At 35.7% G+C, this 14,774-nt stretch overlaps 1 protein-coding gene across 1 annotated transcript in view; it reads right to left on the bottom strand.

Moving 5' to 3' along the window:
* The window catches only part of PKHD1L1 (polycystic kidney and hepatic disease 1 (autosomal recessive)-like 1), a 179,905-nt gene that overhangs the window by 145,356 nt on the left and 19,775 nt on the right, over nt 1-14,774 (bottom strand). The window contains exons 5-11 of the mRNA XM_018058351.1: nt 13,060-13,117; nt 11,726-11,819; nt 8,408-8,461; nt 7,757-7,830; nt 6,598-6,640; nt 2,391-2,461; nt 910-1,020 (exon numbers count right to left, since the gene is read on the bottom strand). Coding sequence (XP_017913840.1) covers nt 910-1,020; nt 2,391-2,461; nt 6,598-6,640; nt 7,757-7,830; nt 8,408-8,461; nt 11,726-11,819; nt 13,060-13,117 — 505 coding nt within the window. The remainder of the gene's footprint in view (nt 1-909; nt 1,021-2,390; nt 2,462-6,597; nt 6,641-7,756; nt 7,831-8,407; nt 8,462-11,725; nt 11,820-13,059; nt 13,118-14,774) is intronic.

Here is a 14,774-nt window from a genome sequence, read left to right as displayed (position 1 = left end):
CCTGTTTTAAAATTTTAAAAGGTAATAAAACAGAATAATATATTATATGAAATTTTAAAGTCTTTTGGCCTATGCAGGTGTCCAGGAAGAATTCATGGGATAGGAAAGATGTCCTATGAATGCTACACAAGGTTGCTTTCTGTGAATTTTTCTTGAAATCACATTTTGGCTAGCTCATCAGCAGATTCCTTAAAAGCAGAAATCACCTGAGCAGAAGGCTTGATCAGAAAAATTACATGCCAGGTACTTGGACAGATGTCGTGTTCTCTGTCCATCAAGGTAGGTAAGGTCATTTTAACTCAGTGAGAAGATCCCCATTATACATTCGTTCCCAACTTCCCATTTGAGCTGCCTAGCTCCCTACCTTTGAGCAGATCTGGACCAGGCATATGAAAGTGATGCACATCCAGGGAATCAAGCCCAATGTACATTTTATAAATCAATTAATGCTCTTTCTAAGGCCGATACAATCTGTAATTACTGATGTCCAGACAAGACAGAGTATATGACAAAGGGATGAGGAGTCTCCCGAAATGCCACTTTAAATTTCCCTCTAATTATCTAACCCATTAAGAAATAGTAACAGTTCAGAGAGGTAATTTGAAAGTCTATTAAACAGAGGTTATGTGTGTCTTTAGCGTGGCGAGCAGTTTGTTGATGGCAGCCATGCTGCTGCTGTGCAATGCCCTTCGGTGCTGATCTCAGAGCCCAAATCCTGGTCACATAAGGCTGCAAGGAGCAGTCCTCACGGGAAAACTGCAGTGGGAAAAGCATCAAGCTCCAGGACCAAATGCCCATGTGGAAATACCAGTTCTTAAAATTAAGACATTAATTGAGCACAACTACTATTTTTCACAGAAATAATTAAAGGAAATATTCGTTTTTTTATTAAAAAATCATGAAAAATACCTCCAACTAAAACTCGGACTGGGAAATCTGTCTGATCAAAGAACCGTCCACTGATTGTTAGCAAGGTGCCGCCTTGAGTGCTTCCTTGTGAAGGTGAAATCCTAGTGATCTCTGGGATGGGGAGGGGAAGGACAAGAAATGAAATGTCATGAATATACCACATAAACGTAAACGTTTGTCTTTTACAAATTTTCCAAACTACCTCGCCATAGCAAATAACACAGCGAAGGTACTGGATTACCAAAGGAATGAAGCAGGTGTTTCGTTCTTTCGTCTCTGATGCAATCTTGGAGAGGACGATAAACATGGCTTTCACACAGACCTGCATCTCCTGGGGACCGAGGGTTAGTGGTAACTGGTACCAAACAGACGCTGGTAATGGAAGGATCCAGAGAACAAGGAAACCCTGGGCTAAGCATATATGTTGGCTTCCAAATGAAAACAAGAAAGCAAGAGAACAGCCCCTTTTCTATGCTCTTTAAAAATGAAATCTTTCTTATATTTACAGACCAACATCTTATATTTTTCTCACATACTAATACATTAACTACGACTGGAATGCTTGCAGCTTTGTATATGAGTCTTAGGTGTACTGGTAAAATAGACCAGTAATGATACATGGTACATTCTTTAAAAAATTTTTCTTATTAGTTCATTCTATCAAAGTTCTATGTATTTTTCCATAGGAGTTTAACATTATATAAAACAGACTTCTGTAGCCTAGACGGTAAAGAATATGCCTGCAATGCAGGAGACCTGGGTTCCATCCCTGGGTCAGGAAGACCCTTTGGAGAAGGGAATAGCAACCCACTCTGGTATTCTTGCCTGGAGAATCCCATAGACAGAGGAGCCTGGCGGGCTATAGTCCACAGGGTCGCAAAGGGTCGGACACGACTAACACTTTCACGTTAAGTTTCACAGTAAGTTTCCAGAAAAAACCAGGATAGATCATATTTGATCGATTCCAAGACACACATTTTTTTCATTTTTGAACATCTTTCACGTCTGAATCACCCCAGGCCTGGCACTGAGATCTCTTTATTTTTTTTTTTTGAGATCTCTTTAAATTGAGATAAATTATGATCTCCTTGAGGAATTTTTTGCACCACACTGAAAGCATAAATCTCCGAGAGTGCTGGTTTGTGGGTTTAAACTGACAGCAGAGATTTGTTTTCCTTCCTTGACCAACATCCCAAGTTGAGATGCATGTTTCCCTGCTGTCTCTCTTAGTGAGATAAGTTTATTTCTCAATCAACCTGACACCAGAAATGTAGTTTTTGGCTACAGATCCTGGCTTTTTGTAGATCCTGGCTTAATGTCAGGGCTTCCTAGTGCACTCCTTATCTTGGGTGTTTTTTCGTTCTTAGAACTACATAAAATAACACAGCACACTTTACAATCATTATTGTATTTTATTTGATGAAATAAAGTATATGCACTTCTCTTCCCTTGCCTTCCCCTCACACAGAAAGGTCACATACCTGCATATGTTTGAAACATTGAAATTTTATTGAGAGAAGAAACAAAATATGCCGTTTTTTCTGGTAAACTCCTGTTTAAAAAAAAAGTAAAAATTCTTGCTTTAAAAATGACCTTTATTTTAGGAAATTTTCTTTTACTTGATAGAAATCATATCAAAATTTACAAAGGACCAAGAACGAACTTTTGAGGAAAATAAAGATGTTCTATAGCCTGTTTTTTTTAATCCACAAATATACCAAACACATTTGCCAGCACTCACTGAACTGCACATTTAAAATATGCACTTTTATTACATGCAAATAAATAAAGTTCTATAAAGTAAGAATTTGTATTAACATAAAAAAGTAAACACACAGGAGGACTGCCCTTCATAAAAGTTGGGCTCTATGGATGACCACCTGGGGCTCTTATAACCCATTTAGTGATAGAGTAACTAACATCACCGAACTCTTTTTTAAGCTTCTAATTACTATGCTATTTAATTCTTATATCAATCCCATGAGGTAGGTAATACTCAGAGAAAATTTTTCTTAGTCAAGATCAGTGATTTCCCTGGCGATCCAGTGGTTAAGACTCTGCCCTTCCAATGCAGGGGGCATGGGTTCAATCCCTGACCAGGGAACCAAAATCCCACATGCCATGCAGCATGGCCAAAAAAAAAAAAAAAAAAAAAAAATTAGTTGACTGTTACCTTAGTCAGGATCACAAAGACAGTAGCAGAAATGGAATTTGAACCAGGCAGTTTGAGTCTAGAGCCCTGGGTACTACACAGTTCTCCTCTCCAGCCACTAACTTACATGAGATACAAAGGATGAGTGAAGGTCACAACAGTCCACCAGCTAAGTCACCCTTAATAAACACAGAGCCTATTCATGTTTTTGATAGATACATACTTGGACTTCCATAGCCTAAAGGGCTAGGAATGGAAAGAATATGATCCTAAAACTGAATGCTTTCTCTTAATTACCTGCATTAAATTCATAATTAGAAAAGTTAAGATATTCTAATGTTATCTAAGACTCCAAACTCATTCATCATAATTAGAGCACAATGAACCGGAATCTATAACGTTAATGGAAACCTTTTGGTGGAGACCAACAGTCAACTCCCTATGAGTCTAACACAGGCATTTTACTGTGCATCTGCAAAGCTAAAGAGTCCCTGAAAATATGCTATGCTAACTTAGTTATTTAAGAGGTTCACACTGGATTTTAAATGTTTATATTATAAGCCTTTCAGTTGATTTCTTAAAGATCTAAAATGAAGCCAGTTCCAACAATGTCTGTGGTCAGATCCTGTCTCTAAAAAATTAACTCTGCTTTTTAAGCTGGTGGGGAAATTGCCTCCTGAAATAAAATTTGAATGTAATTTATTTGGTATGACACTGAGGTGATTTTCACTAATTCATTGATAATAACTATGCATTTCTCAATTAAGAGAGTCTCATCTAAACCTTATCAGTTTGGAACAGCTGTTGTTTGAACTTGGGGTAATAGAAGAGGGAAGGTTGCCCATTAAAAGAAATATAGGATGCATACAACATTGTAAATCAACTATACTTCAACAAATTTTCTTTTTAAAAGTAATACAAAATAGATGTCACACGGTCTCCAACTGGTTTATCTGATATTCAGGAATGCTCCAGAAATTTGTAAAATATGGATTTTATTAATTATAAAATGACAACATTTTAAAAATGCCATGTAATCTTAAAACTAGATTTTTAAGTAGTAAATAGCATGTTTTTAACAATCACCTTAAATTCTTAAGACTGTTTTATATAGAAATACAATTTCTTAAACTCTGAGACACTAATACAAAAGGAAATCCATTGGCTTAAAAAAGGAAACAACGATTATAAGTCAAGATCACAGAATTAACAATTTTATGCAATATTTTTGCCTATATATGTAGAAATTTTCTAATTTTGGGGGTATGTTAATGCTGCATATTGACTTATGTATACCTATCAATCACAATCAAGCTCAATCACTCAAACCTTCTATTTTTGGATAATTATTTCTCTGAGAGACATATGATGAATTTGGCAATTAGCACCTCTCATCCAGACTTGAAACTAAGAATTCACTTTTCTCACCTTAGGAAGAATGACATTGACAGCATAAAGGAACCATATATAGTTCACAAAATCATTTAAAACTCAATATCATTGCTTCTAACACGTTTTGCTAATGTTTCAATAAAATCCTATTGTCTGATCTTATCAAGTTATATTTAAGTAGGCCATGTCCTTACAGAAAATCACAGTTAAGTCCTGGGACTAAGTTACTGTCCCATGTAAACCATAAAGGTAAATCTTAGCTCTGTTTACATATCACCCACTCTGGCTTTATCTTGAATTCTAAAATTCTTCAAGATTTTACTGCAGTATATATTACTCTATAATAAAGTGGCCGGTGGTTAGGACTTGGCACTTTAGTAATTCCCTGATGATGATCCAGTGGTTAGGACTTGACAGTTTTGCTGCTGGAGCCGGGGTTTAATCCCTGTTTGGGGAACTAAGATTCCACAAGCCACGAGTCATGGTCAAAAAGTAATAATAATAAAAACTTTAAAAAAAGAAAAAATACAGTCCCTGGGCTTTGGGAAACCACAATTTTTTAAAAAGTGTGCCTCAATTTCTTCAGCTGAAAAATGGTACTAATAGTACACATTCCATAAGGTTGTTTTGATATTCATTAATGGCTTAAAATAGGGCAGGTACACAGCAAGTCTCAAATTTAAGTACTATGGTTATTATTATTATAAATAATTTTTTAAATAATTTTTTAAAAATGTCCAGCCCAGGTTTATAACTTGGCAATAAATCTACTGACTTTAGGTATGGTATCTAGAGCTAGCTCGTCTATAAATACAGTGATAATGGATTTAGTTTCACCAACCCAGCTGCATTTCCATACACGCAGGGACCAAATCTCATCCTTCTCTTACAGCCTGTAAACAACGAACAGGAATAACATCTACTTTGATTATAATATTGCCACTTTCCAAACTTCTAATCACCGAGTCTCTCTTCAGAGACAAAAAAAATCAACAATTTTCCATCATCGGTCTACTACATTAGTTTTGGATGGCTTAATGATGTGACTTATTTGGATTTCAATCAACTCTACAAACGGGAGATGCTATGACATTTTGGGAAGAGCAATTTAGGTTTGGCACATCATGGTCCTGCCCATAAAAGTCCAGCAGCATGCTCCAATGACTGGGAGGGCCAACAAATGCCCAAAACACACCCTTGTGAATGCTCCAGGAGTAGGGTAATCCCCCCTCGGTAGAGAATCCTGGGTCAGGGTGTTAAACAGTGATAAGATGTGGTTCTGTGATTGAGACCCTCCATCGGTCATGGCAAAGCACCGGGACGAAAGGCTTAGGTCCTGGGGTTAGACTGCATGGGTTCACATTCTAGCTCTGTTTCCTACCAGCTGAATATTCCTAGGCAAATCATTTAATGTTCCTAAGTCTCGCTTTCCCAGTGTGCAATATGGGATAGATGAAAACATCCAATTTATAGGTTCTCTGGGAGTATTAAGCTAGATAATACATGTAAAGTGATTAACGCCATGCCTGCCACTAAAGGTTCTTTATTATATCGATGAGTCTTGCAACATGTGTTGAGATTTGCATATTCTCATATTTCTATAAGTATGTGATGGTCTTTCTGACTGAAATTAGGATATCCGGAAATAAGTTCTAGTTTTACTAGAAATCATAAATATAAGTTATTAATATTGGTATTAGAATGAACGATTAAAAGCTGTAGCTACCATCTTTCACAATTCTATTTGTCTTGATACTCTAAGAGAAAACCATTATCAGGTAGTATTAACCATGAAGCTTTATTTATTCTTACATTCAAAAAAAATTAGTTATCAAAACAATTTTATAAACAAGAAGGACTACAAAACATAACAGTTTTTTATATCACAATCAAAGATTTTTTTTTTATTCATTGTTTTAAGTAATGCTAGATTTCCCAGCAGCTGAAAGGCCATGTCTGAGACACAAATTACTAGTGAACAGGAGTTACAGACTCCTTAAATGTTAATTTGGGTAAAGAGATTAATTTTTTGAAAGTAATTAAGTTTTTAATCTAGGGATATATAGCACAAAGTAAATATACACTTTTATTTTATTTTCCCAGTTGAATCAATTATGAAAATTATTATTTACAAAATGATCTACCTTCCATAATCACTATCCAAGATGAAGCTGACATTGTGATGACCTGGAATTAATTAAAATACACAATCAATTAAATTCTCAATCACAGGAGAATAATAACTGTATATTATAAAGCTGATTTAAAAGCAAAGAAAATTAACACCATAATTATGCAACCATCTACTAATCCTCAAAGAAATGAAAACGAAATATCTTAAAGAAACACCTACTACTTTAAGATATACAAATAAGGTGTCTCAAGGTTGTAACCAGGAAAACCTCACAAAGTATAATAATGAATGAAGAATAAAAGAACATATATGCAATCATATTGCCCTCAATTTTCTTTCATTCATTTAACAGCTATTTAATTGGGTCAGTGACGGGTTGAGAGGCGCAGGGTGAGCACACTGTCAAACGAACGATATAGTCAGTCAAAAGCAATGACACAGAGAACTAAAAACTGTGATAAAGCTATCAAGGCAAAGGAGAATGAACTTTGAGAATGTAAAGCTGGGGATGGGCTTTTTTGAAGACATGACATTTTATCTGAAACTTTCAGGACTGGAAACTTGCAAAGGCTGTGAGGCAGAAGGAATGTGTATGTGTGTGCATGTGTGTGTATATAGGCGTGCATGTTAGTCGTTCAGGCGTGTCCACATAGACTGTAGCCCTCTAGGCTCCTCTGTCCATGGGATTCTCCAGGCAAGAACACTGGAGTGGGTTGCCATTCCCTTCTCCAGGGGATCTTCCCAACCCAGGGATTGAACCTGGATCTCCTGAGTTTCAGGTGGATTCTTTACCCTCTGAGCCACCAGAGAAGCCCGAAGCAGAAGGAATAAAGCTCATTAACTAAAATGTTTATGATTCTGAGGTACATAGAGCAAGGAGTAAAAATCAGAGTAAAATTAAAGCTACAGGTAAACAGCTAAATTAGTAATGGAAACATTTAAATGACAGAAGAAATGGGAAAAAAAGACACTTGAAGACACTTCAGTGTACATCTTAGAAAAAGGTTTTTCATACATGCTTACGTGATGCTGAAAAATACCCAAGGTAAACAAGAAGCGCTAATATTAAAAAAAGGAATGAGGCTACAGGAGCGGTCTAAGAGAATGCCAAACAAGGAAATACAGTCAGGCATTTCTGAGAACTATGATAAATGATGGTCAACACTTACCAATGTAAGTTCCACTCATCTTACAAACCATAGAACCCATGTCTCCATTTGGGTGATCTAGTTTTAGACCATACCTAATAAAATACGCATTTTAATTTCAAAGTTTACACTGACATTGAAGTTTTAAAATATTTGTGTTTCCCTCAAAAAATCTTATGAATTTCAGAATATGTATCAGGACAGAAACTGTTGCTACAACAAAGATTTTTGTAAAATGAAACTATTTCCCAATCTTAGCTGAAGTTATTTGAATAAATATTTCCCAGTCTTAGCTGAAGCTATCTGAATAGTTCCCAGTCTTTGTTGAAGTTTTTTAAAAATTAAATATTTCACCATTAATTTGGTCATCCCCATTGATATTCCTTTTAAAGAATTTAAAACACTACCAAGTGAAACAATTATTTGATAAAGGTATTTCTCAAAACACTTTTCTCAAAATAATTTAAACAACAGTTCATATCATAATAGACTGGAGATAGTGGAGATCAGGTTACATCTAACTATATCAATGACTGATAAATTACTATATCAAGTATTACAACTTATACTGTTATAAAGCATTTGGATATGCAATATTGTTAGGAATTACTATTTAAATCTAGTATTTTTATATCTACTATTTTTCTAAAGAAAATTATTTGAATTACTTACAAATTATCAGACTGTGATATGAGAAGCTCACAGGGCATTCCTCCAATATAAACTCTGTATAAATATTTTATTGGAAAAGATCAAGTTGTGTTTAATATATTGTTTCAAAATGCTCTCCTCCCACCAAGCTTACTGCCACCTTATTTTATTTTCTCCCAATCACTTAATAGTATCAATCATTCATTCAACAAACACCTGCTGACCACTTATTATGTTACAGTTCTTGCTCTAGATGCTGGAGCACATCAGTGAGCCAAGATCTCTGCTGTTATAGGACTGACAATGTAACTGGGGAAGAATGACAATAAACAAGATAATCATAACATATTTGGCGTGTTATAAAGTGATTAATACTGTAAGGGTAGCAAATGTAGACAACGGGGACTCTTCCATCTGAAGCTCAATTAATTCCAATACAAAATATAATTTTGTAGTTAAGTTTCCTATGAGTTAAACAAGGCTCACGTCTCACAAAATAATTGGGATGAAAAGAACGTCTAATAGGATCAGTGCCAATGAAATGGGAACACGAAGCTGAGAAGGATTAGAAGCCGAGAGGAAAATGCCTTCACATTTCTTTCCCCAGCTGACTAGACTGACCTATTACTTTAAGGCTGATAGAACCCAGTGATACTGGAGGCTTGTAGGTAACTGACAGCTATCACATTCTTTGCAACACCAGACTAAATCCCCAGCTTCTGGGACAGCAAATCCAGATACAAAATAAAGCCAGATACAAGCCTGAATTATAAAAAATACCATATCTGCTAGCAGAGAAATTCGAACTTTTAAAATACTTTTCATATATATTCTTTCATTTGATCATTACATTAGGTTATAAAGAAAGTAAACTGAATTAGTATACCTATTACAGAAATGTATAAGTTCATATTCTCTTTCTAACCTTTTGTTTCACTGCAAATAAATAACAAACTTAGCAGCCAGTATTTACAGTGTTACCACATTAAGTCCTGGCAACTTATGCATTAGTACTTACACATTAGTAACTAGTAATCCTTCCATTTTACAGATGAAGAGGCAGCCAGGGAGGATAAGTAGCTTACCCAAGGCTGCAGCCAGGAAGGGGTAGAGCAGGAATTCAAACCTAGAAAGCTCTGCTCCAGCGTACATTCTTTGCTAAGTTGCTAAGTCACTTCAGTCATGTCCGAATCTGTGCAGCCCCATGCATGGCAGCCTACTAGGCTCCCCCGTCCCTGGGATTCTCCAGGCAAGAACACTGGAGTGGGTTGCCATTTCCTTCTCCAATGCATAAAAGTGAAAGTGAAGTCACTCAGCCGTGTCCGACTCTTTGCGACCTCATGGACTGCAGCCTACCAGGCTCCTCCGTCCATGGGATTCTCCAGGCAAGAGTACTGGAGTGGGTTGCCATTGCCTTCTCCGCTATTTGCCCTTAAATACATATATTTAAATTTTTTTCCCTCACTCTGTCTTTTAGACCAAAAGCTCCTTTAGTAGGCACTAGGTCCTTGAGTCATTTGCATGTCCTCTATCATTTGTACCTGGTCTGAATGTGGAGATTTGGCCAAACTGACAAAGCTTGAGAGAAGCAGGAGCAGCTTGGGTGCTTGGTCTCCTGACTTTCTGTCAAGACTCAGCCCATTCACTGCTCCCACTTAAAAAATTCAGGCACAGTAGCGTTGGATACGACTGAAGCGACTTAGCAGCAGCGGCAGCAGCAGAGTGCCTTGAGGGCTCCAGTGTCACAATGAATGTGATAGAAATGAGATAAAAGCAGTTCTAAAACCTTTGCCTATAGATCAATGTGTGATTTTTTTTCTACATTTATATATATTAATAGTATCTCAGGGTTACCAGAGTATAGGGGCTGGGCAGCCTGCTCTGAGGTCTCTTCTGACTGTGATTCTGTGGTTTCATGAAATAATTTCTATCTATTCCTTTGTATTAAAGAGAAGTAAATTTCAACTACAGAGCAGGAAAAAAGGAATCACTTGAAAGTTAAACTTTCTATTTCCTGGCATCATTAGGGAAAAGATGACTTAGAAAAATCTGCTTTTAGAATTGAGATATAAAACATTCATAATACTCAATCATACAGAAACAGACAAAATACTTATACTAAATGGTCCATATAAAGTGTTAAATATTTGTTTATTTTAGTAGTTCTTTTATTTTATATAAGGAATCAATAAAAATATTTCTAGAATAAATTTATGCAAATATGATTTAATTGAGAGCTTTGCCCCATAGAATGCCAGACAAATCATATTCACTTCATTTAGCAAAACCTTTCAAATTGCATGTTTTATAAAATTATATGTACATATATGTGTGCTGAATATTAATTTATCCATTTACCCATTTTATACATGTATTCAATAAGCATGAAGTATCTTGGAAACTGTGATTTGATTCCGTGTGAATTCTTTTGTATATTTATATATAGTATCTCAGGGTTACCAGAATATAGAGGCTGGGTAGCCTGACCTCTGAAGTCTTGTCTGACTGTGATTCTGTGATTTCAAGAAATAATTTCTATCCATTCCTTTGTATTAAAGAGAAGTAAATTTCAACTACAGAGGAAATGAGCATGACTTCCGGTCTTCTAGGGCAGGACAGAGATAACCCCACCAATGCTGCAGGAAGTTATATAACTCTAGCGACATTGCTATTTCCTGCCCAAAGTGTGGACAATACTTTTGGTAATCAGCAATGTTACCATCTGGTACACAGTTAGAACATGGAGGAATTAGGATTTAAATCCTAGCCTGTTAATACATTATTGACTTTTTTCAGTTTCAGCTCTCCCCCATACACCATGTGCAGTAGAAAAAGTGCTAAAATGCCTGTTGGGAAACTTGGGTTCTCCTCCTGACCTTTACTAAGCCATGGACCTCTAGGCTTCAGAGGTTTTTTTTTTTTTTTCTTTAATATGTGCAAAATGAGGCAGCTTGATTAATAAAGTTCTCCAGTAATGAAGCTCTGTGATTTCAGCTCAATTACTATTAGACTTCTTCCATGTACCTCCTATTAATAGAGTCCATCATAGAAAAATAAGCAGTTTTGTCAGACCAAAAGAGAAAAGTATATTGGCCATGGTTTCTCCTTTTTTAAACTTTTTATTTCCTATTGGAATATAGCTGATTAACAATGATGGCCATTGTTTCTATGTCAATGAACTATGCAACGTCTATTTTTCCTTGCATAATATCGCTGGAAAATACTGGGACTCTCATCACATTGTAGTGGTTTTTAATATCATTGGACCCATTATTCATGGGATATCACATCTCATCTATGAGTTATAAGAATATGTTTGTTGCCACATCAAAAACTTACCTCAAAATCCTCACATTTTTCCCATTAGAGCTTAGTGCCGTATTACTTCCATAGACATCAGTGAAGATTCTGCCTCGGATTGTTATTAGTGTACCTAAAAGCAAACAGAGAAAAAACCCAGTGCAAGATCATCTATCTTTATATCCATACATTTAATATTAAAACTTCACAGATTTTCCTAATAAAACCAGTATTCAGACACTTATATCTTGTGTTCACTATATCGTTTAGAACTGCTCTGAAAGATCTAATAAAAAAATAAATCATAAATAAATATGTATAGTATTAAAGAGGTATCTATAAGTATTTATAGCTTAAGAGGTGTTTTGTGGAAGATAGGATGAATTATTCAACAAATATTGCTTGGGTCATGGGTGATTTATTTGAGAAAATGTAAATAAGATCCCTACTTTATACCAATAAATGAAGTAAATTCTAGGTGAAATAAAAATTAAATGTAAATAATAAAACCACAAAAACTCTTGAAAAATAAGCAAAAATTTATGTAGTATTTATATAGTCAGGATAATGGGATCCTGACTATAAAATAAAGGGAGCATAAAATGAAGGGAGAAATAACAAAGGTTAAGATCTATAGATTTACTAATAAAAATTAAGTGATGACAGAAACATCATTAATGTATTTAAAAAGCAAACAATAAATTAAAAAATATTTCCCATCAGTAAGATATATATATGACGTACAGTTTTAAAATACAAATAATTCTTGTAACTTAATATGGAAATAAACAACTAGCCTTAAATTATCAAAGAGATGAATTGGTAATTCATGAAAAGAAGAAATAAAAATCTTTAATAAATACAAAATTAATTACATAAATCAAAGAAGTGGAAAAATTCAGGAAAAAACCTACAATACTTTTCACATAAATTCTTTTTATAAAAAAAGGAAAGGGAGAAAAGACCTTCTGCCTCCCAGTAACCAATGTCCACTGAGCTTGGAGGAGGTGAGGCCAGGGTCAGCCCCCTAGGGCCTGGTGTAGGAGAAGATTTTTCACATAAATTCTTGAAAAAACAAGAGTACCTAGAATTGTCAAGGTTTAAAAAGAAGGACATTCTCACATATTCCTGTTGGAATTATAAGCTGATACAACTATAGTTATTATAAAAACACTGGAAGCCAACTAACATTCAATATAGGGAAAGTTTAACATATTATAATAGATTCAGATGCAGCTATTAAAAAGCATTAAACAATCTCTATTTTATAATCAGAAAATGCTATTTATAAATTTTTAAGTATCATATATTTTACATACTAAAAATCAATTACTATAAACCAAAAAAGATATTTCAGTTGTTATATAACAGACCTGGAGTTCCAGATAAAGGTGTGATGCTCCTTATTGTTGGGGTTCTGAAACTTTTTGCCTGCAAAATAATACTGTTGATAAGCAATCTTATCTCTATCTTGTTCCTAGTTTTATGAAATATCTCTGCTTCTTTCATTATTTTATATTTGAACAACAGCCATAATACGAGTATGAAAATATTCTTTTTTATATATAAGAAATAGAATTTAGAATATTACTCTGATTATTCAAAATTTTTTTCCCTGTCCGTAAAAATCATCTTTCATTTCAAAATGTTTCTTTTTGAAGGTTTAAAATTCAATCAGCCTTTTGTCATCAGTGTAAGCCAAACCACAGTAATAAAGCTGTCAAGTAAAGACTTTTTAAGAATTTGGTGGAATAAAATTAAAGAAAACCCTACAAAAAGTTGGCTTAAAGCTCAACATTCAGAAAACTAAGATCATGGCATCCGGTCCCATTACCTCACGGGAAATAGATGGGAAAACAGTGGAAACAATGTCAGACTTTATTTTGGGGGCTCCAAAATCACTGCAGATGGTGATTGCAGCCATGAAATTAAAAGACGCTTACTCCTTGGAAGAAAAGCTATGACCAACCTAGATAGTATATTGAAAAGCAGAGACATTACTTTGCCAACTAAGATCCGTCTAGTCAAGGCTATGGTTTTTCCTGTGGTCATGTATGGATGTGAGAGTTGGACTGTGAAGAAGGCTGAGCGCCGAAGAATTGATGCTTCTGAACTGTGGTGTTGGAGAAGACTCTTGAGAGTCCCTTGGACTGCAAGGAGATCCAACCAGTCCATCCTGATCAACCCTGGGTGTTCTTTGGAAGGAATGATGCTAAAGCTGAAACTCCAGTACTTTGGCCACCTCATGCAAAGAGTTGACTCATTGGAAAAGACTCTGATGCTGGGAGGGACTGGGGGCAGGAGGAGAAGGGGACGACAGAGGATGAGATGGCTGGATGGCATCACTGACTCAATGGACGTGAGTCTGAGTGAACTCCAGGAGTTGGTGATGGACAGGGAGGCTTGGCGTGCTGCGATTCATGGGGTCGCAAAGAGTCGGACATGACTGAGCGACTGAACTGAACATGGGTTTTCACCCTTTATAGGTTACACTCATAAAGAAAAGATAGCAAAGCGTTTTTCAAAAACACAGAAGCAAAACTTGGGAAGACTTCATCAAAATAAGTTTTAGTAACTAAGCTCATGATAACTCTCCAGAGTTACACAAAAAATACTTAGACCACCACTTGACACATTAGTAAAATCAACATTTTATTAATCATTGGCTATTATTATTCAATCAAGTAAACATATGCCAACTTCATTTGAAAAGAAAAAATGAGAAATAATTACCACAAAAGGGAAAGTGAAACTGAAAGTGAAGTCGCTCAGTCGTGTCCGACTCTTTACGACCCCATGGACTGTAGCCTATCAGGCTCCTCCGTCCATGAGATTTTCCAGGCAAGAGTGATGGAGTGGATTGCCATTTCCTTCTCCAGGGGATCTTCCTGACCCAGGAATCGAACCCGGGTCTCCCGCATTGCAGGCAGACGCTTTACCATCTGAGCCACCAAGGAAGCATTTTGAAAAACAAAATTAATTCTGAACAGGTGAAAAGCAGAACTGATGGACGGATAAAGATTGCTCAATGACTGGGATACATGCAGATCAAAATCCACACCTAGAAACAAATAATACAGGAGAGAAC

This window comes from Capra hircus, chromosome 14 (assembly GCF_001704415.2).
Source record: "Capra hircus breed San Clemente chromosome 14, ASM170441v1, whole genome shotgun sequence".
NCBI lineage: Eukaryota > Metazoa > Chordata > Mammalia > Artiodactyla > Bovidae > Capra > Capra hircus.
This window is presented reverse-complemented; position numbering and strand designations above follow the sequence as displayed.